At 36.1% G+C, this 26,750-nt stretch overlaps 2 protein-coding genes across 2 annotated transcripts in view; one reads left to right on the forward strand and one right to left on the reverse strand.

Annotated features, from left to right (window-relative positions):
* The window catches only part of PCM1 (pericentriolar material 1), a 39,577-nt gene extending 19,873 nt beyond the window's left edge, over positions 1–19,704 (forward strand). Inside the window, exons 20-38 of the mRNA XM_059818125.1 lie at positions 858–1,051; positions 2,103–2,283; positions 2,959–3,314; positions 3,866–4,024; positions 6,095–6,267; positions 6,352–6,480; positions 7,027–7,144; positions 7,465–7,602; positions 7,841–7,974; positions 9,060–9,194; positions 9,747–9,944; positions 12,287–12,346; positions 14,164–14,302; positions 15,052–15,200; positions 16,175–16,250; positions 17,281–17,531; positions 17,755–17,847; positions 17,966–18,089; positions 19,322–19,704. Of these exons, the coding sequence (XP_059674108.1) occupies positions 858–1,051; positions 2,103–2,283; positions 2,959–3,314; positions 3,866–4,024; positions 6,095–6,267; positions 6,352–6,480; positions 7,027–7,144; positions 7,465–7,602; positions 7,841–7,974; positions 9,060–9,194; positions 9,747–9,944; positions 12,287–12,346; positions 14,164–14,302; positions 15,052–15,200; positions 16,175–16,250; positions 17,281–17,531; positions 17,755–17,847; positions 17,966–18,089; positions 19,322–19,347 (2,833 nt within the window). The 3' untranslated portion in view covers positions 19,348–19,704. The remainder of the gene's footprint in view (positions 1–857; positions 1,052–2,102; positions 2,284–2,958; positions 3,315–3,865; positions 4,025–6,094; positions 6,268–6,351; positions 6,481–7,026; positions 7,145–7,464; positions 7,603–7,840; positions 7,975–9,059; positions 9,195–9,746; positions 9,945–12,286; positions 12,347–14,163; positions 14,303–15,051; positions 15,201–16,174; positions 16,251–17,280; positions 17,532–17,754; positions 17,848–17,965; positions 18,090–19,321) is intronic.
* A 2,440-nt stretch (positions 19,705–22,144) lies between these two features.
* LOC104252862 (general transcription factor IIE subunit 1-like) lies at positions 22,145–25,718 on the reverse strand. Its single transcript, XM_009819257.2, has 4 exons — positions 25,271–25,718; positions 23,712–23,913; positions 22,961–23,187; positions 22,145–22,556 (listed from the first exon to the last, which is right to left on the reverse strand). Exons 1-4 carry the CDS (start codon positions 25,716–25,718, stop codon positions 22,162–22,164), a joined length of 1,272 nt encoding a protein of 423 aa, XP_009817559.2. The 3' UTR covers positions 22,145–22,161.
* Positions 25,719–26,750: the final 1,032 nt, after the last annotated feature.

The raw sequence follows: 26,750 nt of genomic DNA on the forward strand, positions 1-26,750 counted from the left end.
TCAGTAGCAGAGAACATGGCTATGTGAATAAAAGATACAGATAAAAGATTATAGATAATGGTTAAATATGAGACTATTGAACTTCTGGGTTGATTACAAGCTTTTGAAATTGTATACAGCATTTATGGTTGCTTTTTTACCACTGCTTTAATGCCTTTGAGATGGTTTTTTTTGAGTAATCTTTAGTGAAGAGAACCAAAAGTTGTCATCACCTCCAAAAATCTGTTGCGATAGCTTTATTTGGCTTTTTTTATTTAGACTTGCTTTCCTTGAATATGCTTTTATGTCTGTAGTTTTTGCTAGGCTGCCTGGCAAGATTCTGGATTCTAATGGTTATGGAAAGATGATGAAAAAGCTTTTTGTTCTTTCTTAGTGTTGTCAGTCAAAATTTATGTTTGCTTATACTCCATTTGGATGTACTACTTTTACCTTCTGAACAATGATCTTTTTTAAAAAAAGATGTAATAGTCATTTTAATTCATTACATGAAAGTTCAAGCTCTTCATCTCTGTTTTGTATTTACGTTTCTATCTACACTTCCTTTTCAGCCTGCTTATTTTTTTTAGTATCTAGTCAATTTTTTGTTATTCTTGCAAGTAAGTTTAACTTCTGTAAACATGACCACTAGTACAGAGCAGTTGATTTCAAAACTGTTCCTGTCTGTTGCTCAGGATTAAACACAAGTTGTTTTTTTCTTGAGGTTTGGGGTTTTTTTTACTAGCTAAATAGAGCAGTTCTTTATATACATTACATGGGGCAGGTGAAATAATATGAATCTCAAATTACTTGAGTATAAATTTACAGCTTTGCCTTAGCATTCTTTTTTTCCCAAGTTCTTATTTTTCCTTGTTTTCAAGGTTAAAACAAATGTTAAACGATCTTATGCGTCAGCAAGAACAACAACAGTGTCAAGAGAAGCCATCAAGGAAGGAGAGAGGCAGTAGTGCACCACCACCTCCATCTCCTGTTTTCTGTCCGTTCAACTTTCCTCCACAACCTGTGAACCTGTTTAATGTACCAGGATTTACTAATTTTTCTTCCTTTGCTCCAGGTGAGTATTACTACAGGTGTGCAAAGTAATGTGAGTTTTAAAAATTTCCATTCCCTCACTTAATTGAAATCTTAATGTGAACTTGCTGAAACTCTGTGACTTATCCTTTAATATTGAAATGGTCTTAAACAGTACTTGAATGAGTCCATATTATCCTAGCGGAAGTTTGTTAGTGTTTATTGCTGAACAATTGTATATTTTAACTTCAGTATGAAAAGCAAGACTTTCTTAACAGAAGTTGTTTTTAGTTGAAAATACCCACTCCATAATGTTAACATTTTGAATGTTCTTCATCCACCATGTGAAAAGCAACATTTGAAGCTTTTACATACCTTCAGCAATCATTTAATAGTGTTCTAAGTGAACCTTCTAGTTTTAAGGTGGCACTTGATAATTATTTCTCTTTTTCTTAGAACTTCCAGCACTCATTTTTGTTTGAAATGTCTGTAAATGGAGCATGTTACTAATTTTTGTTCCCATCAGAGGTATAGAGTAACTGTTGCCTTGGATACAGTGTTCCAAATGTTATTACCAAATCTACTTTTACTGTTGAATTTGAAATGGAAACAAATGTAGGTATTTTACTGTATCATTAGAAGTTGTTAAAACTTTCTTAATAATATATTTCAGTCTTTTCAGGAGACCAGGAAATAAGCATAGACCTAGATTGTAGCTTTCAGATTCTAAAGTCTGTTTTCTGTTTAAGGATATATTTTAAATTATACAGATCCTACACAGAAGAATAGTTATGTTCAATTTGCCACTATTACAAAGATTCTGAATTGGAATTTTCCTGTCAGTTTGATGATAGTTGAAGTGTTGAAAAAGTCTTCATGCAGACAACTCTGCCTTTTTTGGAACTGATGCTAGTTTTGCATTTAAGATAAAATCCGATTATTGCAGTGCTTTCAGGATGAAAACAATTTTTGCTTACTTCCCCACTGTATTTTTTCTTCATAATTTTATGTTACCACAGAATGTGTCTCACATTTGACTTCTATCACGCAGATAAATGAGGTAGTATCTTCTGACTCTCTTGTTTACTTTGTAGGTATTAACTATAATCCAGTGTTCCCTTCTGGTTTTGGAGATTTTGCACACCATATTTCCCCACACAGCAGTGAGCAGCAGCAGCAGCAACATCCTCTAGATCATGCTTCTGGGAAAACTGAGTATATGGCATTCCCCAAACCTTTTGAAAGCAGTTCCTCTAATGGAGCAGAAAAACAAAGGTATTTAATATCACAGTACAACTCTCCTTTAATCATTTTTCCTCACTCTCTCCTCCCTTTTCTGGGGCTTCTGGGAATTCAGCATTCTTTTAGGGAATTTATCTTCCAGTTAAATAACAGAATTGCAAGATGAGCTTTACTTTTGCAGTTTCCACTTCATTTTTTTTTACTTTTTTCACTAAAGTGTTCTGCTTTTCTGTATATTAACTAGTGTATCATTTCATGAGTATTTTAAGGTCAAATATAGCTTTGGAGTGGTTTTGTGATACATTTTGTAAGTGGAGGAAGATTTCATTTTTGTGTTTTTTGAAACTGAGCTGTTTGAATAACTAGAGGGTATAATTTCAGTGAATGCTTATTTTTTGTGCTACAGTAGATTGTAATGAATGTTGTTTTAAGAAATATTTTATCCTATATAGTACTACTTGACCACAGCAATAGCTGCGTAAGTATATTGAGGTTGAAATCATTGGTAAATGTGAATTTCCATGTCTTCCGTTTTCCATTTGGAAGGCTTCTCACTAGATTTTTCTTTTTTTCAGTGTTCAGTTGATCACTGGGTAACTAGGGCAGATAACTTGCATTATGGATTAAGTTATTTGCCTGATAATACATGCTGTTTCTATCTGAGAGACTAGGTTATGATATATTGTCATCTGTCTTTCTTTCTGACAGACGGAGTCATAGACAACCTGAAGAAGAAATGGAAAAAAGATCAACTTGGCTTAACGATAACCAGGAAGTGAAAAAAGATGATCAGTCTCAGCTGAAAGCAGGTTTTGCAGTTTTGGTACAAAACACTGCTTCTGGTCATAAAAATCAGTCTGATCGGAGCAGAAGAGAGTTTGATGAAGAGTCTTTGGAGAGTTTTAGTAGCATGCCTGATCCGGTAGACCCAACTACTGTGACGAAGACATTTAAATCTAGAAAAGCGTCAGCGCAAGCAAGCTTGGCATCAAAAGATAAAACACCCAAATCAAAGAATAAGAGGAAGAGTTGTTCTCAGCTAAAAGACAGAATTAAAAATAATGGTAGGTTGTGAAGTAATCTTAGATACCATGGCAAACTTAACTTGGATTATAATCATTACATTCCAGAAAATTTACTTGCCATAAATGGTACCTGTAATAATGAAGATAAGTTATTGAAATATGAATTCATTTTACATGATGTAACTACATATGGTTTTTTAGTATTTTGGTAAATAAAAAGCATAACTGATTAGGACATCATAATTTGAATGGAGAGTGGATGCAGTTACACTAGAGATTTGGAATAAGCCACCAGGAGAATCTTCCTCTTCATTATGTTTTCATGTTCAGATTGGGTGACTTGCTGAAAGATGTGCTTCGGTAAAATACTGAATGAGAGGAAGACGGACAGTACTAGCATGTATAGTACTGTTGCAGTCACTGAGGATTTAGTGCTACTGTATGGCTTCAGTGTACAGAGGAAAATTTTTGGCTGAGAAACATCATTGGTGTTTTGCATCTTTGAGATTGCCGTTGAACAAATTTTTACAAGTAATAAAATATTTTGTACGCTATTTTTTTATTTCTTCCTTTTCATTCCCTCCCATAAGGTTATGAAAGTGCAAGCGCTTCTAGTGTCTGTGAGCCCTGCAAGAGCAATAAAAGCAGACATTCTGAAGAGGTTGTTCATGCAAAGGTGTTCAGCAAAAGGAATCGGGAACAATTGGAAAAAATAATTAAATACAGTAGATCTACAGAAATGTCTTCAGGTATTCTTTTCTGAATGTCAGTAATTATTTTGTGAACTTTTCTGAGTAAAGGACCTCCATACTTAGTTGCTAGTGTATTATTTAAAAGCAGTTTGTTATGATAAGATGACAATACTGTATTTTTAAGATGTGGAGTTTGCTTTTTAACTTCTAAGGATGCTGTAAACATAGGAGTGGGTAAAAAGTTGGGTATTGATTGCTTTTGTGTGTTTCCTCTATATTAGGTATCTGATTAAAATAATTTAGAAACAAACCTGTTACTGTAAAACAACCAAAAACCTAACCAACCAAAAACCTCACCCATTTGTTGGTGTTTTTATGGAAAGTAACTGCACAACAGATGAAACTTTTTTTAGCGCTTAAACTACATCCTGTACTGCGTACATGTTTTCTTTCTATTCATGCTTAAAAGAGCTTGATCAAATACCATTCAAAATCAGTCTTATAACATCACACAAACCCTTACATTTTTGCCATCTGCACTGCTTTTCTTGTGTCTAGATCATAAAAATATTCTCTTTTGTGTCTTTTTAGGTTCTGCCAGTACCTTTGTTTTGTTTGAAAAATGCAGATATTAGTCATTGTAGCACGATGTACAGCTTTTCAATGCAGCTGTGTCCACACTAAGAGCTGTTTATTGGTATATGTAATAAACTTTTACTAGTCAAGTTCTCACAATAAGCAGCTTTGTGGTTTGGATGACTAAGCAGTCTTTCTCCTGCTGTTTCGTATAGACCCTGTCTTTATTTCTGGTGCACATTTTTGTGTTATCACTGTTTATCCCCACTTTCCTACAGCGCATGCTAGGAGAATTCTGCAGCAGTCTAACAGAAATGCATGCATTGAAGCGCCAGGTAATGCATTCACTGCTTAGCTTCAACAATGTCCTATTACTTTTTTTTCTCTTGGCTTTCGTCCTATAACTCAGACTGTTTAGCAGATGTTAAAAATTAGTACCATTGCAGCACCTTCTCTATAAACAAGGCAAGAGAAGTTCCTAGTAATTTGCAAGAAATGCAATGATATGAACAACTTTGAATTATAATTGTGGAGAATGTGTTTATCATGTTCTTGGTTAGTCACAATTGCAAGTGGCAAATACACAGGTAGATACTACAACAGAAAACTAATTTCAGTAGGCATTCTTAGTATATTTAAAAGCTACTATTACACTTTATTAATGGGGGAGGGAAGTGGTTTCTAGTGGCTTATTAAAGGTTGAAAAAGCCTGCCTCTATGCTTAGAAATACTGGTAAACTATTTGCAGATAATGAAATTGCTCCGTAACACTTGCTGTACTGCTAATAATTTCATTAACTTGAATACTAACAAATATGCATCTGTTAAACTAAGCTGAGTTTTCCAAATTGAACTTTTTTCCATTCAACACTTGGTGAAATATGTATGTAATAATTTAACTGTTGTGATGCAAGGATAATCCTTAATTTTCAAGGGAATGGTAGACTTATTAGGTAGCATACTGTCTTCTCATACGTATGTAATAGGGCTTAAGCTTAATAGCTTTTATGTGAACCTCGGAAGTGATATTAGGCATGTATGAGGCTGTAGGATATATGCTTCTGTGGGAGGTGTGGGAAGGAGTGGCTTTCTTGAATTCAGTCTAGAGCTTTCTTAATATTGTTGCTTGTGTTGCAAAAGTGTGGACTACTTGTATTACACAAAGTTGAAACCTTTGGCTATCTTGTTTGAAATACCTTAAAACGCCATTTTCAGTGTTGAATACCTATTCTGAAAGCAACATTGTAGTGTGTGCAATATTCTTTTTATTAAAGAATATTTTCTGAAAGTATTGTTCAGAATTGTAAAGACAATTATTCCTGTGAATGCTTTCTGGTTTATTTTGTATATGAAGGATTGCATAAAGTATTATTTCAGAATGTTTAAATCTTTGCTCTTCAGGAAATGAGTAAGCTTTAAGAAAGCAGCTATATAATGGAATCTACGGTGATTGAGATACAATTTGTGTACCTGTAACTTGCATACCTAATAGGCAGTTTTCTTTCAACTGGATGCATGTCAAATACTTAAGGAATTCCTTTTTTTCTACAGAGACTGGTAGTGATCTTTCTATGTTTGAAGCTTTGCGAGACACAATTTATTCTGAAGTGGCAACTCTTATTTCTCAAAATGAGTCTCGTCCCCACTTTCTTATTGAACTTTTCCATGAGCTTCAGCTGCTAAATACAGATTACCTGAGGCAAAGGGCTCTATATGCTCTACAGGTATGCACAAAGTTTTTGATCTTGTGTATGAATCAAGTAAATCTTAAATCCTTTTTTACTGTATAGATTTATTATCTTTTCCAGGATATAGTGACCAGACATTTATCTGAGAACAACGACAAAGGGAAATGCACAAAATCACTGAATCCTGCAGCGTGGATGGCATCAAATTCTGAACTCACTCCTAGCGAAAGCCTTGCTTCTACAGATGATGTAAGTTTTCAAGTTCAGAAGCTAGTTTACTAGAACTTTCCCTATCCTTCCAATTAACATGCATGCTTGTGTACTGAAATACTCATACTAGCAATTGAATTTTTCTAAAATTAATATCAACTTATACAGACTTTTCTAAACAAAGAAATGCAAGAGTATCTTAACGCAAAAGTGATTAAACATGGTAGGATTCTTGATGTTGGAAATGAGTGATGTGTCAGGGAGGAATAGAACATGGAGAGGGGCATAAATAAGAAACTGATACTCAAAAAGAGCCAAAAATCCTCTTGTGAGTAAGGTCAGGGCAAGTACAGATCACAAGATTCCCAAGGAAGTTTTGCTTTTTTGTATTTAAGAAATCGCTGATGTCTCTGCACAGTTTCTTTATGTATTTTGTAGTTTAGTAAGTATTTGAAACAAGCATGGTAGAATCACCTGATGGATTTATATCCTTAAAGTCAGGCAGCCTGGTGACAAGTCTTGATACCACAGCATGTGGCTGAAAACAATCGCTGGCTTGTTGACACATCTGTTCGGTGTTTTTAGGAAACCTTTGGCAAGAACTTCACTACAGAAGCATGTCAAGATTGTGAACAAAATGATGACAATGGGAGTACTATGTCTACGTCTTCAAATTTTGAACCCTTTGCCACTGATGACCTTGGTAAGAGTGATGTGATTTACAGTGTTGTGTTACTCCCTCCCTCCTAAAATGCCTGCAATTGTCTACTCTTACTAGTATACTATTTTTTGATTTTTAGTGTGTAACCACATGTTCTGTAAAAAAACCAAACAACTTATCTAAGTTAGCCAAATGTGAAACGCTTTGAGTTGATCGAAGTGTGTAATAAAATACTGTAACTCAACTACAGTTATATGTAGTTTTCAAACTTGTGGCTTTGAATTCATTTTTATCATTGTTTACTTGTCTATCAATTTAAAACTTTTTATTTAGATTAAAAGGTGTTTTTATTCTAAATATAGGCAACACAGTGATTCACTTAGATCAAGCTTTGGCTAGGATGAGGGAATATGAACGTATGAAAATTGAAGCTGAAAGTACCCTTGACTCTGAGGGATGCTCTAGTAATTTTCAGGGTGCTTCTGCTGCTAAATTAGAAGGTATGCACATATACACATATTTTGCTTAGTTTTAGAAAATAATTATTCTAAATATCAAGAATCATTTAATTGGCTGAGTTGTTTTCCTCTTCATTTACATTGAAAACTTGGCAAAGTTTTAAAGGATCTTTAAGTAAATGCAATTTATTTTAAAAAAAGGAAAATACGTGGTTTTGAAATTGGTATTTCTTCGAGTAATGTTGAATGACTTAAATGTGCATCTGTTTTTTTTAATGAGGTCCAAGTACCAGTGAATGTCTTCCTATGCCACAGTCAAGTGAAGTTTCTGCTGTTCCATGTCCTCGTATAGATACTCAGCAGCTTGACCGGCAGATTAAAGCAATTATGAAAGAGGTCATTCCTTTTCTGAAGGTAAGAACTTTTTTCAATAATGTGTGAATTAAGAGAATAGGAAAAGGACCAGCATAATTGCGTAGAACATTATTATTTAAAACAGATAACTTGCATTTTAGCAACAGTTGCCAATATATGTTAAGTTGCAGACCTTGCTGAGGATGAAGTAAGGATTAAATACTCCAACAGAAAGATTCTGTGGAGTTTTTAATAGGAGAAAGAAATGGTAAGGTTTCTAGATTGCATAGGGCTGGTGGACTTGACATCAAGAATAGAGATTTCTTTGTTTAGAGCTGACCAAATCAGATAGAAATGTTTGAGAATGTACTTCTGAAATATTTGCTGCCTTTCAGCAAAGAGAACTGAGATACTTTTGATTAAAACTGTTACGTACGATGTAACTTGAGATATTTTTGAAGAATAGCTCTGTGAGTTGTTGATTTTTAGCATTATTTTCTCCTGTTTACAAGTATTTTTAAAGTTGTTGAGAGCTTGTAAACTTCTGTGACTACAGAGAAGAAATGTACTACTTCAAAGAAGGAGAAATACTCACAGTTTGTTTGTTGCAAGGTTAAAGAGCAGGGAAGATTGAGTTGTAAGACGCTTAAGTCATGGCTCTGTTCCCTTTTATAGTATGCACAGTATACAAGCTTAGGCTTGTTTAATAAGGTTCTTTGTTGATACTAATTTTAAAAATGGTGTATATTACTGGCATGCCACAGTCTCAGTGCCTGAAGACTTAACGTTTTGTTTGTAATTTTAAGGAAGCTTACAACAGTAGATATCTTAACATAGACTTCAACACACCTGAGTACCCAGCCATACTATATGAAGATTCTTAGTTTGTCCAAACGTTACAAGATGGCATGTACTAATGTATTGGAAAAGTGAGACAAAGCTTTGTATGTCACAGCCAATCAGTCATTAATGAAGTATGGTATCTGCTATAACTGTGTTCCTGTTAGTTTGTTTTGCGAGATGGGTTAGGACCTGTTCAGTGGACAGGTGATTTTTTTTTTTATAAATTAATGTCAGTATTTGAGTTGATGGCTAATTATTATTTTTTAAGTGGTAACTAAGCTCATTCTGTGATACTTGTTTAGGAACACATGGATGAAGTATGCTCTTCGCAATTACTGACATCAGTAAGACGCATGGTCTTGACTCTTACACAACAAAACGATGAAAGTAAAGAATTTGTGAAGTTCTTTCATAAGCAGCTTGGCAGTATACTTCAGGTTAGTAGTTTTTCAGTGTTGTTTTTCAACACTGTTGCAACTTGGATGATGAGCAACAGATAAACCAACTTCCCTGAAGCTGTATTTTACAACTTCAATAGCATAGCAGCTATTCTCCTTCAGCTTTGATACAGCAATGAGGTTTTGCCTTGTTTCCTAAAATTAAAGCTTTACCATGCACGGAACTTCTTTTCCATCACTGCCAGATAATGAGAGGTGTATCTTCTGCCTGTGCCTGTCTTCAAGGAGAGCTCTGGTGATTCTCTTTGTGGACGTTTTGTGTAAATTCCTGAAAGTCAATAGGCTGTTCTTCTCTTTCCTTTTTTTTTTTTCCTACAAGCATAGAATTTAAATCAATAACTTGATAAGTTCTGTGTTATGTGACTGGAGGTTCTACTTAAAATCTGTTTGAGACACTAAACCACATGTAAAAAACAAATACAAGCTATTATATACTTAACTAATTTTGAGTTAATTAGGACTATGACAAATACTTAGTCTTTGAAGTTTGAAAGCCTGTTTCAAAAACTGAAGAATTATTTCTCTTCACAGGATTCACTGGCGAAATTTGCTGGTAGAAAATTAAAAGATTGTGGGGAGGATCTTCTTGTGGAGATCTCTGAAGTGTTATTTAATGAATTAGCCTTTTTTAAACTCATGCAAGACTTGGACAACAACAGTATTTCTGTAAAGCAGAGATGTAAAAGAAAAATAGAAACTACTGAAGTGATACAGTCTTATGCTAAAGAGGTTTGTTTTATTATATTTTTGAAAAATGTAGCTTTTCTGAGTTTCCTGAATATCTGCATTTTCTAAACTACTTTGATTACCTTAGTTCATACATTGTATATGTAGTTTTTTTACAAATCAGTGCTGTGTAGTCACACTATTGCTTGTGTAGAAGCATTAACTAGTTTTCCTCAGTAAGGGAGATATCTTGTATTACAGGTGAGTGTCTGTTAAAGATATCTAATTATGTAGACTTTGTTGTTGGGAATTCAGAGGAAATGTGTTTTAATAGTTTTATGTGCACATACAAAGGAATAGTCAAGTGTTGAAATAGTATTAACATCTGGGGCCATCGAGTAGTTGTTGTGGTTTAACCCCAGTAGGCAGCTAAGCATCACACAGCCACTTGCTCACTCCCCCCACAGTGGGATGGGAGAGGGAATTGGAAGGGTAAAAGTGAGAAAACTCGTGGGTTGAGATAAAGATAGTTTAATAGGTGGAGCAAAAGCTGTGTGTGCAAGCAAAGCAAAACTAATTCACTCACTACTTCCCATCGGCAGGGAAATGTTTAGCCGTCTCCAGGAAAGCAGAGCTCCATCACATGTAACGGTTACTTGGGAAGACAAATACCATAAGTCTGAATGTTCCCCCCTTCTTTCTTCCTCTCCCAGCTTTATATTTGTCAGAATGATGTCATATGGTATGGGATATACCTTTGGTCAGCTGGGGTCAGCTGTCCTGGCTGTGTCCCCTCCCAGCTTCTTGTGCACCCCCAGCCTACTCGCTGGTGGGGCGGTGTGAGGAGCAGAAGAGGCCTTGATGCTGTGTAAGCACTGCGCAGCAATAGCTAAAACATCCCTGCTTTATCAACACTGTTTTCATCATAAGTCCAAAACATAGACCCTTACAAGCTACTATGAAGAAATTTAACTCTATCCCAGATAAATATTTTGACATATGGGGGTCCCAGTTCATCATATCTTCAGTTATGCCTCCAGCTTTCCTTGCAGTAGCTTAGTTAGGCACCATCTTTACCTAACTTGAGTAAGTCCTATGAAGTTATCGAATAGTTGGCTTGTTGGCATATGTAGAAAGTATCACTTTCTAGACTTGGAGTGTGAAGTGATACATAAACTTTTCAGAAATATTTGAGACTGTAGTACATATTCTGCTCTAACAAAGCAAGTTTTGTTTGGTTTTTGCACAATTTACATTATTAAAGATGTTGCATCACCATTTTTAATTTTAGTATTGCAGTTTTTAGGAACATAGCTTTTTTTTTTTTAGTTACATGAACTGTTTACAAAACAAACACTAAAACAGATCAAGTTCATATACTTAAATCAGTCAGGTATCTACCTCAGTGTTTCTTCTTGTATAGTATAGTTATGACTTCAGTGTCCTTTCAGCTTTCTTTTAGAAACACAAATTCCAAAGCAAACCCTTAACACATTCTTATTTTAAAATGTCAGTGAAAGATACTTTGTAAATCTGTCATAAACTATGAAGTCCTATAAGTAGTTTTAAGCATATCATCAGCTGCATTTCAAGATAGTTCAACTTAGATATAACAGTAATGTGGCTAGGGTGAGAGAGACTGTGGAGTGCCTTGTAAAGAGGCCAAAGAAACAGTCTGAATCCAGAAGGATTTGGGCATGACTTCCTATTTTATCTGAAGTTGCTCATCAGGTCTTTGTTACCTAAAGGATTGGTTTATATGCTACTGTGAGAAGGCATGGAGCCCACTTAGATCTGGCATTTGTTCTCCTCTCCTGGAAGACAGAGAATTAGGGTTAAGGTCAATGTTTGCCTTATTGCTGTGGCAGCAGTTCAGATTCAACAGAGCCAGAGATGAGCGCTCAGAACTGGTAGGTCCTGGTTACTTTGTACAGACCTGCACAATTATCTCTGTATGGTCTTCTCACAGCTTTCAAATCTGGGGTCCTGATGCAGGCACATCTGATCTTACTTGATTTTTTGTGGCTGTCTTGAGTCCAGTAAGCTGACTGGTTTTAGATTCCCCAACGAAAAACACAGCTCTCTGTCTTGACCGGAGCCGATATATCTAGTTCTATGTTAAATATGATTCAACCGTAGTCTGGAGAATTAGCCCCTCTAAACATAATCGTTTAAATAAGAAGGGCTACCAGAGGTTTTTGTATTATTTTGCAACTTGCAAATTTTGAAGATACCTGTGTAAACAACTCTTGTAGTATAGAAGTCTCTGTGGCTTACTGCCATTTTGAGATGGCAATTCTTGGTAAGATTGGCATTTCAGGCAGGCTTTCATGAAGTCTTAGGTTTGGTTCAGTGTTTCAAAGTTATTTCAGTTTAGAATTGAAGACAGTTTGTGTTTCTTCTAGGCAAAAAAAGGTCTCCAGGTGGATGTTTGTTCATCTGCTGAAGATGTCGATGAGGACAAAGTATGTTTATGCTTCTCAACTGTCTTTATTCCTCAGATAATTTCACAGATCACTTAGTCTTACTGTTTTTTGTCATATAAATCCAGTATCTGTAATTAACACATTTGCTAGTGTTTATAAATTTATTAAACATTATGGGGTTTATCTCCTTTCTGTTATTTTCAGTGATTTGTTGTTTCAAAGTAACTAAGTAAATTATAATTTCCCTTTTTTAATTCGAGTTGACAGTCTGGGAAATGACTAGCAAAAAATCTGCCTTTATCAGTAAGTCTTTGTTGTTATATGCATTCAGTAAACATGACTTGGATATCAGTTCCTTGGTTGCTCTTGCTTTTATTCCTGTTTCTACTGCAGAGCCGTTACCCATGTAGACTGTTTGATGCATTTCTTATAAACCATTATCTTGTCACCTTTCAAGAAGTGCATTCAGATCAACAGAGAGAGATGCTTTTCTATTTATTGTTGGTGACCTTTATGTAGGGTGAGCTTTGCTCTAGGACCGGCAATTTGAAAGTCTAAAGAGAGCAAAGTTTATGCTGAATGCTGTGCAACTGAAATGGAATAATTTGTGATACTTGCTTAGCAGCTTTAGGGTAGGATTTTGCTTTTCCTTTTAGTATTCATGTTCTGTATTTTAAAGAAAAAAAGAAAAGACCTGTTCTGAAGGTGTTCATTGTGGGATTTGGTCTGAGGCTGTTGCCTGTATTCTCAGCGTAGAGCATTGGCAATGTAGTCGTTTGTTGAAGAATTAAATAACAAGGACAGTAAATAGAGACGGTGCTTAACTATTTTTGGCAATGAACATTTTCTTTTTTAATGGTATGGAATAAGTTGGTTTACTTTCCATCTTGAGGAGAAGGCAGATGTTCTGAATTGAGGCACATTGTATTTGAGGTCCTCAGCATCAAAGTCCGTGTGTGCTCTTGAGTATTAAATGTTAGCACCCAAAATTTCTCCCTTTTCTCTTTAAGTTTGTTCTGGAAACTACTAAAATCATTGTGTTTGGGGAGAGGGGTTCTATATGAAGTTTTGTATTTTCTGCTGGAATGTTCAGCTTTTTCCAACCAAGGGAAATATACAGGTAATATACCAAGTAGAACATTGAATGCTTTCTTAAATAGGCATAGGCATATGTGAAAGGCATGTACGGGTATAGAGTCAGTGCTTTCTTCTAGAGCTTAGGGCTTCTGTCACACTGCTTTGGAAGTAAACGTGGGAAGCTCTATGTCACTTGTTACTGTTGCTGTAGGGTAGAAGAGTCCTTTCCAGATTTGGAGCCAAACTCAGGGCTTTACTTAGGTTCATATAGACTGAGCAGAATTTTCTCACTCACAATATTTAGCAAATCATTCAGCAGAGAAACTGCTGAGTAGCTATTGCTAAAGAAATGAGAAGCTGCAGTTAGGAATATTCCTAATTTTCACTAGAGATCATTTAGGAGAAACAGGGTAGTCGCTAGAAGGTAGTAATGCAGGTGTGTCTGTCTTCTTCTTGATAAAGACAAATCTAATTTAAAGAATTCTTTTTTTAAGCTAGTGTGCTGATCAGTGTGAACCTTTTCAGATGATATACTCAGTTACAATGTCCTTGATAGCTATGTCTGAACTCTGTATGATCTCTTCTAGTAGGTTCTGATGCTCTGTTTCAGGAGTAGCTTTGCAGTGTTCATTTCAAGGCCTTAAGGACTACTTAAACATTAATTTTTAGTCTGTAGATTTTTTTTATTTTTGAGGAAAAAAAGGTGACTCCTTGGTGCAGAAACTGTAACTTAATATTTAGATAAACATGAAATTGCACAGTATTCCTTGTTTTCCTAGGACAAGGATGAGACTGAAACTGTTAAACAAGTACAGGACTCAGAAACGTACGATGGTAATGGAGTTCCTGAAAGTATTAGGTCTGATGCATCTGATCAAGAGGAAGATGAGGAAAGTGAAAGTGGTCCAGTGGCAATAAGTAAGTTATTTTTATGTAGCTCCTTATTCAATGCTTTCACTGTAATTTTGACCAACTACTTTTACAGCAGGATTTGCATGAAGTGTACTGCTGTGTAGCATCTTGTCTCACGGATTTTCTGGTCAGGCCTTTTCCAGTGAAAGCTTTCTAGTACTGTATTTACTAGTATTGTGTCAAGGGTTAAACATTCCAATTAGAGCAGCTTTTTCTCTTTGTAATCAGTACATCTGTAAAAACGTGTGTCAGAATCAGATTCATTGTTTAAGTTACATAACCTGTCTCAGCTAAACTTGAAGTTTCTCAACCTTTAACCTGAATGATGTGAAAACTGCTGAAATTTCATGCAGTTTTTCACTTAAATGTTGATTTATTTTTTAATATGCTTCTACTTAAGCTATATTACGAACAAAGACCACTGTGTTGGTGTGAAGTATCTAAGTTATTAAACAAGTTGGTGTGAAGAATGTAAATACAAGGGAAACCAAGCCATGAGTAGTTGGTGTAAGATGACAAACAGGACCAAAAAATTATTTAAAAATATGCAAGCTTATGTGGAGCATATGGATCTTTGAAAGTTAAGTCATCACTGTATCTTGATTTCAAAGAACATTTTGAAGTAAGAGTTATAACTGATCATTGCAGTAAATTCCCAAAAGGGATTTGGATTTTGCAGCCTGACTTTTACTCTGTCAGGCTCTGTCAATATGTAAATCCAATATGAAGGTGGTTTTACATCGATTTGCCTTCAGGTTTATCAAAAGCAGAAACCCAAGCTCTGACTAACTACGGCAGTGGAGAAGATGAGAATGAAGATGAAGAAATAGAATTTGAGGAAGGACCTGTTGATGTGCAGACATCACTACAAGCCAGCAGTGAAACAACAACTGAATATGAACAGGTATGACCAAAGTTGTAAATGCAGAAAAAACCTAAGCCAGTGCACACATTTTCAGTACATATTTGTATCTACCTCATTTTTTCTTGTTGCACTGTTTTCATACTAATGAAAGTAGAAGAATGATACAAGAAGTTACATGAAAGCAATAGCTGCTACATACAAAATGTGGCATTCACCACCTGAACTTATTATTGATATAGCTGATGCCAAAATGGATGGATGGACACAGACAAAACTGATGTCTAAATCTGCTATCAGAGAGAGAAAATATTAAGCTGCAGTAGAAAAAGATAGCCTTTCAAAAAAGCATTGTGTTTTAAACTATTAACTGGTTCTTCCTCTGTGTTTGCTGACAGCAAGTTCTAATTGGGCTTTCCTTTGCAGAAGCCATTGATTCTTGTATTCTAGCATGTCTTTTTTTTTTTTTTCCCCTCCCCTCTTTATCATGTAGTAATTTTTTCTAGAACAATGGTGAAATGTTATTGTGGCTGCTATTGTCATTTCACTGTTAGTTTCCTGAAAAACATTCGGGTGTGTGTGAGCTAGTTCTGGAGACTTGTCAATTCTTTACATTTCAGTAAATAAGAGTGACTTCTGAATCTTTTTAAACTTTGGTTTACTCAACAGCTGTTAACATTAGGCAAAGATGTAACTGGAACATTTTTCTTTAAAGGCTAAAACAATAGATCTTTTCAGTGGAACCGAAGCATTTACCTGGGAACTACTATAGCGAAAAGAAAATTAAATGTTCAGATAAAACACAAACATCAGTGTTAATATTTTCTTAAAGTGTTGTTGACTAGCTGATGAATAGAGAGTAGAACGTGCTGTCTTTATTTCAAACTAGTGAAAAGGCAAAAACATGAAGCAAGTGTACGGTGTGTTTCTAGTTAGCAAGGAACAATAAATTAGCCGATAAGCTATGAAGCTGATTAGTAGAATTTGTTCTAACTTGTTTTCATCTTTGCCCATAGACTTCAAACCAAGAATTGAGTAAGACAAAAAGCAGTGAGATTTTGTCATCAGAACAAGAATCTGTTAATGTAAAAGGTAAGCCCCCCATGCAGTAACTGAGAGATTAACACTTCTATATGCATTTGCGTATTGTGAGAATTATCTTGAACAGTGCCTGTGACATACGTAATTAAGAGGAAGATGACCAAATTTGCAAAAGAGTTTACTGGGCTGTTTTTTCATGGAGCCATATCAGTTGACCAGATACATCTGTGTTAATATAGACACAGCAAACCATTTAAAGAGGAAACCTGGAATAATCTTATCTAGGTAGATATGGTTTTGATGCTTAACAACAGCATGAATTTCAGTTGATTGTTGCAGCCCTTGGCACACAACTGTAGCAGGGTTAATTTGTCTCTTATGGTATTTTGATGTTTAGATTTGTCTAGTACTGGCTTTTTCTGCTACTACCATTTAGAAGCTAGCAATTGAAATCACTTTATATTTTCAAGATTTCTTTCTGTGAGTAGTGTTGTGTTGTAACTGATTAAGAACTGAGAAATCATTTTCTGTCAAAAGATAGAAACACTACCAGGTGGTATGAATGTTACTTCTAATCTAACTATTGTTAACACCTTCTTTTCCTGTGTTTTTCTGTTGCAAATAACAGTTTTGTTCTTGGTCTTTTTTCATAGACTAAAAGCAGTATTTGAGTAGATCCTGTGTTGCCACAAGACTGTGGCAAAATGTTAAGGAATTTATTGTTCTGTATTATATCTCCTTACACCTAGAATGAATATGCTACAGTAGGTCATATAGTTCTGGAAGTTGTGGGGGTTTTTTATTTCTTTTTTTTAAAATGCTGTAATTAAATCAGAAATTTTTAAGTCAGATACTGTCTTGTGATAAATGCTGATACTTAAGTGTATGAGAGTACAAATAACTGATGTTTTATTTCAATCAGCATTGTGTTGATCTGAGAGACTATAACTTACTTTCATTCCTCATTTGTAGCTTTGGATCATATTTTGTAAAATAATAATAATAATAATAATGGGGATTTTTGTATGCTCAGAATCTTCTACTATCTCCACCTAGTTAAAATGTAGTTTTATGGTTTTAGGTGAACAAGATGTGGCTACAATTTTGCCTCATTACCTCAATGTCATGGAGAATACACCACCTTTAACAGTCAATACCCCAGAATCCTTTATAACAGCCAGTATGAAAACAGAAGAATCAAGCTCATCTTTAACAGTAAATGAAAGCCAAACACTAGATACAATGTGTGTTGGAAACAAATCTGCTGCAAGTTCTGAAAGCTCCATGGCTGGCAGCCCTGATACAGAGTCACCGGTGTTAGTGAATGAATATGTGCGTATGTTTCAGTTAAGATACATCCAAGAGAAATGAGAAGCTTTTTTCTGTTCCAGTGTTATTTCTAGTTTCCAGTCTTGTTCAGTTTTCATCTGCAAATTTGATATGGGCGTTGGGTTTTTTTTTATGTACTTTATTATAATATTCAAAAATCTAGTTTTGGAGTGAAAAGAAAACAAAGTAGCACTATTCTCTTAAATGTCACTATTTTTATTAACAGGAAACTGGTTCTGGAAATGTAAGTCAAAAATCTGATGAAGATGACTTTGTGAAGGTTGAAGACTTGCCCCTTAAACTTGCAGTATATTCAGAGGTATTTTGCTATTGTTTGTGGGGTTGTTGTTTAGAAGTGTGCTCCCTAAATGACTTAATTATCTAGACAGCAATAAGAATTATCCAGAATTTTGAGTTTTGCTTTATCTGTTACAAAGGCAGATTTAATGAAGAAAATGGCAACGGAGGCCCAATCCAACAGTTTATCTGATGAATTACTGGATGGAGGTAGAGCTCAAGATCAAGAATTAGTAGGAGATGCCCAAACTTTGAAAGAACCTGGTAAAGATTATTTTTCTAACTCCTCTACACCTGTTGGGAAAACACTCTGGAATGGCCTAGAATTTAAGTATCTTGTTATCAGTGATTTGAAGTAAGCAGTTATCATGGTGCTGAAAGAATATCCTTTTTTTTGTTATAATGCGTTTGAAAATGATGTATTGATATGAAGGGATTTTGCCTTCCATGTCCCTTCTGTATATTTCTGTTAGATTCTGTGGCTAATAAAATCATAAAATTAACATACGTAAAATGCATGTTGTAACTTCATGGTTTTGAAACTTATTAAAATGGAATAGTATTTTTTCTTGTTACACAAGCTTGGGTTTAATAATAGCAATTAGAATTTACAATATTATCTTTTAATAATGCTCAATATAATTTGCTGACAGACTGCTCAGTGGTTTTGTAATAAAAAGGTTCAAGAGACTTTTCAGAATAGTAAAATGTCTCTTCAGGGAAAAGAAAATTATTTTTCATATGAAGCATACTATGAAGTAGAAAAAACTTCCAGTGTGTATGACAGCAATAACGATTTGTCACTTTCTTGAAACAGTATTTATGCAGCTACAAAATCTTAATAGTAACACAGGTCAAAGAAACTTTTGGTTTTTTAATATAATGTTGATTTTGTGACACAAGTTATGGTATTAGAGGCTTCTGTTCTACCGTTAGGCTTGTAGTTCTCCAGTGGGGAGGGTATAGTAATGGCATATATAAATGCATGAACTGGGTATTCTGATGGTAGTACTTTTCTGCTAGTGTAGCTAGTTCCAATTCCTCAAACAGTATAAGCTGATGAAAATACTCTTTTAATGCAATTGTAGTGACAGCATAGGATTTTTCCAGAATAGAGTGTGAAGGAAGGTGCATCTTTCCTTCCTTTTCGTTCACTGCCCATCACCATTCTGCTTGTCACAGCTGTGCTAGCAGAAGTGTGTCATGTCAGTTTGGTGAATACTGATGCATATGCCTGGTGTGGGAACAGTGGCTAAGAATGCCATGCCACACAAAATTGGTAGCTAGCAACTAAGCCATTCTTCATCTGTGTATGGGGGGATGGCTGTAGCTGTTCAAGTAAGCCATAGGTCAAAATGCTTGTGAAAAAAAGGTGAGGATTAAATATTTCATCAAGGTGCTTTAATCAATACTTACAAGGAGTTGAAATGTGGTCAAGAGCTGCGTTTGATGCATTGTAGCTGTTAGACAATAATGAGTATACTCTTATTTTACAGAAACTTTTGGAGCTCAAAGTGCATGAGAATAACCTGAAGATATCTGCATTTATAAACTCCATGTATACAAATGCATATGGAAGACCAGCACTAATTTCCCAGAATTCTGGAAGTGTATAAAAAATGTAAAATTTTAGACACACTGCCTCTTAGGATAGGTATGCTAACTTCTGCCTGTGGCAGTTTGAACAGCTGGAACTGAATCCTCTTCAGTTTTGCTGCACTGTTCTTTTTCTGTCTTAATCTTTTTTTTATTGCGACTTGTTTAGTAATTTTAAAATTGTAGTTTTAAATAAAGTTTGGACTTGTCTGTAAATTTGTCTTTTGAAAAACTTTCCTCTGGATTACAAAATAGTATGCAGAGTTTGTTGTTGAAAGTTAACTGACTTCAGGTGTTGGCACACTTGTAGCAGTTTGTTTCTCTTCTTCAGAGAAACACTGCCAACTTTTCCTGGGACAACAGACTCTTACCTCACTAAGTTTCTCCATCTTCTACAAAGAGGCTAATAAAGGCAACATATAGGTATGCACTGTGTCTATACCTCCTGTGTATAGCTGGTTTGTTAAAGGTTCATGGCCTGTGAAATTCATTTCTATTGGCATATTTATCTGAGGTAAAGTAAATACTCTGGTTTTGTAGTTAACTAGAGAAACCATCTGTGTTTTTCTGCATTTTGTTTTGCACTTTCAATGTGCAAAGGGATAAACCTGTCTGAAAATTTTAGTATCCTTTCAGATATAACAGTTAAAATTGCTGCAATTGAAAGCCTGTAGACTCTGTTCCTGAAGTATTTGACTTCGTGAGTTTTCATGTAGAAAGGAAGAAATTTAGGAAATTGAAGTTGATGTTTAAAAAAAAACAGTTAAAGTCAGCACCTAATGAAGTCTCTTTTTCAGATCAGAGTTGCTAATAATAAGTTATAAAATTGAGCTAGAAATAGCTTATTCAGCATATCTGCTACATTATAGAGGTCCTGCTTACCTTAAAGATCAGACTTTGAGAAAAGTAGTTAAAAAGCAATGGTCGTCTTAAATTCAGGATTGTCTTCTGTTTGGGGTTAGTGTAATAATACAGCTATATGCTGTGGGAGACAGTCCAGTGACAGTGAAGCCTAAATATGCCTGAAGTTTGAATAAAATGAGTGTGAGATTCTACTGTGATTTCCTTTTTTTTTTTAAGTTTGTTTTGAGTCTCTCCAGGTTTGAGAGTGAATTTTGAAATGGCAGGTTGGATATGAGAGGTATGTTTCTAAAAACAAAAGTGTATTAAAAGGCTTGAAGACAGTTTAGTTACTCTGTGCAGGCTTTTAACTCATGGTGATACTGCATGCAGAAAACACTTTACAGTTTTGAGGACAGAGGAAGTGCATTGTGTTGGAGGCAAACCTGTGAGAATGAAACAAAATGAAAGCTTTTAATCACTAACTTGACACAAGAATCATTTGGTAGACCTAAAAGAGGACATTTTCATAAATTAGAACAAGAATACTTATTCTACTCTGCATATTTGAGACAAATCTAGTTTATATGGTAAATCATTAAACTCTAAGCTCAAGCAATAGCATGAGCATACACCATTCCTGAATTCTTGCCCTGGAATGGTGTGTATGAACAAGGCATTGAAATGGTATTTCTTTAGTCATACTTTCTCTCTACCCTTTCTTCAGAGAATCACAGAATGGTTGAAGTTGGAAGGGACGGCCAGAGCTCATCTTGTCCAAAGCCCCCTGCTCAAGCAGGACTATGCAGAGCTGGTTGCCTAGGAGGCTTCTGATAATCTCCAACGTGGGAGCCTCTACATTATCTCTGGGCAACCTGTGCCAGTGCTTAGTCACGCTTACAGTAAAAAAGTTTTTCCTAACATTCGGAGGTAACCTCCTGTGTTTCAGTTTGTGCCCTTGTAGTCTACTTCCATTATCCATTGCTCAGGTAGTAGAATTGCTGAACAAGTTAAGCTCTATCTTATATTCTGATGCCAGTCCTACTAATACATAGTTCAGCTCAAGTACAATGTGTTTTTCAATGGTGTTAGAGAAGATCTTGCTTAAAATGATTACAGAAGAGTGTGTAAATGAGGCTCATATGAGAAGCAGAGTCTTCTGCTTGCTACAATGCTTGCTTCCTTACCAATCTAAATGAATGTTATATTTTACTTTATGATGTCAGAAGTGTTCATCACTTCAGAGACAGTTCTATAGAGCAATGAGTACAAAGAATTCAGATAATTATTTTTAAGATGAAAGTTAAGAGGCCATAGCTGGTTCTCTTCTGTAACTAACACAATTTAATAACAGCTCTTCCCCTAGAGGGAGGTTGCTGTGTAAGACCTGTCTGTTACTGTTGTGTAGTGAATGATCTAACAAAACAACAGAACCCAGTGGGGTATGGAGTGAAACCAAATCACATTGGAGTTTGACTCACTTTCACTACTGGAAATACCTCCTACTTCTGGGAGGAAGGTAGAGTAGTGGGTTTCTTACAATAGATTGCTACATTGCTTTTGAAACTTTATTTTACTGAGATCATTATATCCCATTGTAACTTGAAATGATTCATGCTCCAAAACTAATTACAGCATTTACAAACAAAGTCTAAGCATTAAGATAACAGAAAACGCATAGTAATTTTGGGTTGCTTTTGCTGCAATGCTAGTATTTTGAACTGTAGTTACCTACTACAGGATTACTGTCTTGCCTAAGAGCAAGGAGTTCAAGGAAAACTTAACCTTTCAATGGTAAACTTTGAAGAACCTAAGTTTAATAGTTTAACTAACTAACTGTCTTATGTCAGAAGAAGCCTTCACCCATTCTGTACAAGTTCACATATTCATACAATAGTAATTATTCAAAGACAGACTGGAACATTTCTTGTCCAAATTTTATATAAGCTTCTCTCTCTTCATTTGTCATGAGAGACACAAGCTCTAGATTTTCACTAACTTCACCATACGAATGAGGCTGACCGGCTACCATTAAGATAGGACCTTGTGTTTCCTGTTCCTCCTCTTGTTCAAAGTTGCTGCCTGCTACTTTCATTCCTGCTCGTCTTGAGTGCTTGGCATCTTCTTCAGACTCACTAGTATCACTGCCTGATTCAGGTAGTTTACTTTTGACAAGAGGAGCCTGGTCTGTGCTAGACGATGACTTGGATTCATGTATCAGAAGAGTCTTGATGATTTCATTTTCAGTGACAGTTTCTTTAACACTTTCCTCAGTTTCTTCACAAGCATGTACTCCTAATACACATTACAAAGTGTTAGAGGTATCAATAGTTTACAGTTACTACAGGCATCCTACATAAATTATTTTTTGTAGCCTGGATCTTTTTTACCCACACTTTATAATTGTCTTGGAAGTGCAGGCATTTGGAAGAGCTTTCCACTTCAAAGATTACCACTAATGTTACTGCACAGTCAGAGACAAAAATTTCAAGACCTGGTACCTGACCTCTGGCTTTGGGAATACTACCTACGTCAGTCTAAAGACTAGTTTTTAGAAACTAAGATCTAATAGCCACTAGTGTAGAATTGAAGCATTACTCTATATTATAAACCAAGCTCACTACATTTTCAATGGGAAAGCTATATTAAATACAGCAGCCTTACTGCATTTAAAGTATTCACCAATACTTAAAACTTACCAACACTATTGTTGGTGGCTGTTGTTGCTCCTTCCACAGTGCTCTGTGACATCCAGATAGGTTGCTCTTTAGTTGCTTTTTCTCTTGTTTTCTTCTTGGGCTCAGAGTGTTGGACATCAATAACTAAGTTTTGGGTGTACATATTGCTGAAAGAGGAACTTCTGTTGGCCCATTTTTCAGGTCGGCTGCAGGATTCCAGCACACTTGAACCCATTTTCTGATCAAAGCTGAATGAAATGTCAGCCATTTTGGAGAGGTTAAATTCAGGGAAGAAGCCCCCCAGTTCCCATTCAAAAAAGACAAAAAAAGCATGTTTTGTCAGCAGACTAGCTTTAACAAGTGCTGTATATTGAAACAATTTGCATTCCCCATCACCTCATCTCAGAGGCAAGTGATTCTGAACCATTGATTTTTTGCACGGTCTCTTCAGTAGCGCATCTCTGGATGAAGCACAATGACAGAGAAACGTTACTTTCTCACAGAAAGGGCCATGAACATTAGCTGAAGGAGAAGTCTGGAAAATTAATTGGTTCTTAAAATAAAAAAGGTAGCAAAAATAAAACTATAAATGCATAACAATAATTTAGAATGCCTTAGATATTACAGGCTTCTTTATTAAGCAGCTGACAGTACTGAACAAAGCAGAATGGAATAGAAACTAGGCTGCAAGTTCAGTATTTCAAAGATTTTGCAACTGGAAAGTTGTTGGGGGTTTTTATATTGATCAGAAGTTCTAAGGTTATGTTTATACCTTTCTGATAATTCTGGTATTTCTGTTGGCTGAGGCTCCAGCAAGTCATATGGCAGAACAATGTCTTCGGTCTCACGCAGTAGCACAAAGATAGGTTCAATCTGCTCATTGAATTTTGCTAGCAAGGTTCGAGCGTCACGCTTAGGAAGTGCTGAGGCATCTTCCTCTACTTCAGTGTTGCAGTAAGTGCAGCGGAAAGTCTCTGCAATGTTATCCAGATTGGAAATTCTCATGTTCATAGGATGCAAAAGATAAGCAGTACCTTACTAAGAAATCCACAGCCTGGATAATTACTGAAGTGTTCTGACTTTGCTAAACTTTATCCATTCATTCACATTTAACTAGGGGAACTCAAGTTATAAAGGCAAGCCAATTATTTTTTTTTTTTTTTAGAAAGACTGATATTCACACACTTGCTATGCAAAAGATAAATGTCTATATTGGGGGGGAAGTTAAGTTGACTAGATATGGAGTATTATCAGTAAGGTTTGTTTTTTTCCTTCTCTGATCACATCTTTTTTCTTAGTTCATAATGTAAGGAAAAAAGACATTTGCAAGCATAAATAGCATCTGATTTTAGTTGTTCAGAGTTCTGAAGTTCAAAAAGACTCATTTAGAGTCAAAGCATATGCTAAAAATCTGTATTTATGTCTTAAGCAAAAAAAAATAATTAAAGTGTATTAAAATGTATCACCAGCCTCAATGTTTGCATTTCAGTAACTTGACAATGTCCCTCCATTTAGAACAAAGGGGTGATTTTTGTTAACTGTCAGTACGCTAACTTCACCTTTGACATTTCAGGTTAGTCACATAGAGTAAACCTCATTCTCCCTGGCTCTGGCATCCTTTGCAGGTACCATGACCCAATGTTAACACAGTAGCTGGGCTTAGAGTAATGTACTGCAATATGGTGCCATTTTAACCCATTTTGAAAGAGTACTCTGTATTTAGTTATTTTGATTTTAGAGAAGAGAAACCTGCAGCTCTGATGCCACTTCTGCTATGGATGTGTCATGTTGCCCTGGGAGGAGCCTGACCTTCCCTGTTTCCAGCACAGGAACAACAGAATGCCTCTCCTCTGCTGCTGAGCTGCAGTATACTTATCACGGTAGGTGGCTGCAAACAGCTTTATCCATCTTGTCCAACTCTTCCATCAGAAGAATTGAACACACAAATGGATTAACTAACAAATTCAAAACAGAGTAAAAGGAGTACTGTATTCTCATTTCCATATGAGGAAGTGGGACTCGTAAGACTTGGATGAGTAATCTTAAGCCAGGTTAAGCATCTTGTTCCTAGCAAAACTGAGGCCTGAATCTGATTCCCAACCCCAGCTCTTACATTCAAGATTATTCTTCCTCTTGCTTGGCCTGTTCTACAGAAACAGCTTTTACTCTTACCCTCACCTCCCAGCTTCTCCTGCCCCAGGCCCTTGTCCACCAGCAAATAAGTGTATCCTAACAAATATGCTTTTATTGCAAAGTTCACATAGGAGCCAATTTTGTGCTATCGGCATTATTCTTTAAGATAAGAGCAAATAAGTAATATAAGCAACATACCTGTAAATACATCAAAGAGCTGATTGACTTCCAGGTCCGTGTAAGTGCTGGAGCAAGATGGACATTTAAAAGAGGACCTGGTAGTTGAATCCCGCTCATCTGCTTCTATTTTCCGGCGCACATGATCCAGTTTATATTTTATCACATCCACCAGCACCTTGTAATTGATGTAATAGTAATTGTGCCTTGTGCTCTTCCCATTAGGCCCTGTTTCAACTCGCATACGCAGCTTCACAAACTTGTCTGCCTTGAGCGTGTTGAGGATAGTACGCAGTTGTTTACGTTCATACTTGAGCAACTGTAACAAGTCATCCTCTTTAACACAGGGGTAGCGGATCAGTATATCGAGGGCCAGGGAATACTCTATTCCATAGAAACCACGCACTATATATTTGGCCAAGCGCTTTAGGGCTGCTGGAACCTCTGTGATAACATTTTGCTCTTCCATCAGGAGCTGAACCGCCTTCAGAAAGAGAAGTGCTGTACAACAAACAGAAGGGAGGTGAGCTGTAGTGAACCTTTCTTAGAGCTCACAGGCAGGTATAAAGCAGGTCATTTGCTGTGCTGCACTTCTGCAAGAGTCTTCACTGAATAGATTAATGTAAAATCCTTAACCTGCACCTGGGGATGGGGAAGGTATCGACAGATACCAAAGATTACCTAATCTTCAGGTACAATGATAACACCTTAAATATTCATGTCCTCTTGTGTAAAAACCCACAGAAGATATCTAGGAAATGGGTTGTGGGAAGTACATAATAATCCTCTTCACAGAAGACAGCACACTTAACTTGCATGTCTAGGTCTGCCTGAAGCATCTGTTTTCATTCACAGCCAGCCAAGTTAAGATCTGAAGTGAACGCCACATACCTTCAAAAGTAAAGCTCAGGACACAAACTGGGCAAGAAACCTTTAACTTAATTCAGCACAGTATGTGAAATAGATGAGACTCTATCTCCCTTTGTGGCAAAGCCACCTTTTAGCTTTCTCTTTGTGATTTTTGTGCTGGCTGCTGTGGTCAAACGATGTCCTAGCAAAGCTGCGGCACAGGATGCTCCATCTTGACTGGTACTGTCCTCACTCAGCCCAGGGTGTCTGGGGCTGTGCCTGCTTGTTCCACCACACTAAATCACCAGGGAACATTTGTAGCAGAACGTTTTCCTTCTTAGTACTCTTGCCCCCTGTAGAAATAGGGCTTCTGGCAATAACCAATTCCTAATCCCATTAACTAGAATGTAACTAATTTTAATCAGTCCAACTGGCTTAACTGTTTATTTGTAAGGAGTGGAGTGAGAAGGAAAAAAAAATTGAGGTGTGTTTCAGTAAAGCCACATCCCAATTCCTTTCTTTGAGGAATGTTAAAATCCTACAGTAATATTTGATACCGCAGCATCTAGCCAGATTGCTTTGCTGAAAACCATGCAACATGCAGCCAAATAGTGCTGGTGTAGTCACTGGATCAGAAGGTGGGCAGGTGGTG

The sequence above is a fragment of the Gavia stellata genome, chromosome 5 (assembly GCF_030936135.1).
Source record: "Gavia stellata isolate bGavSte3 chromosome 5, bGavSte3.hap2, whole genome shotgun sequence".
Lineage (NCBI taxonomy): Eukaryota > Metazoa > Chordata > Aves > Gaviiformes > Gaviidae > Gavia > Gavia stellata.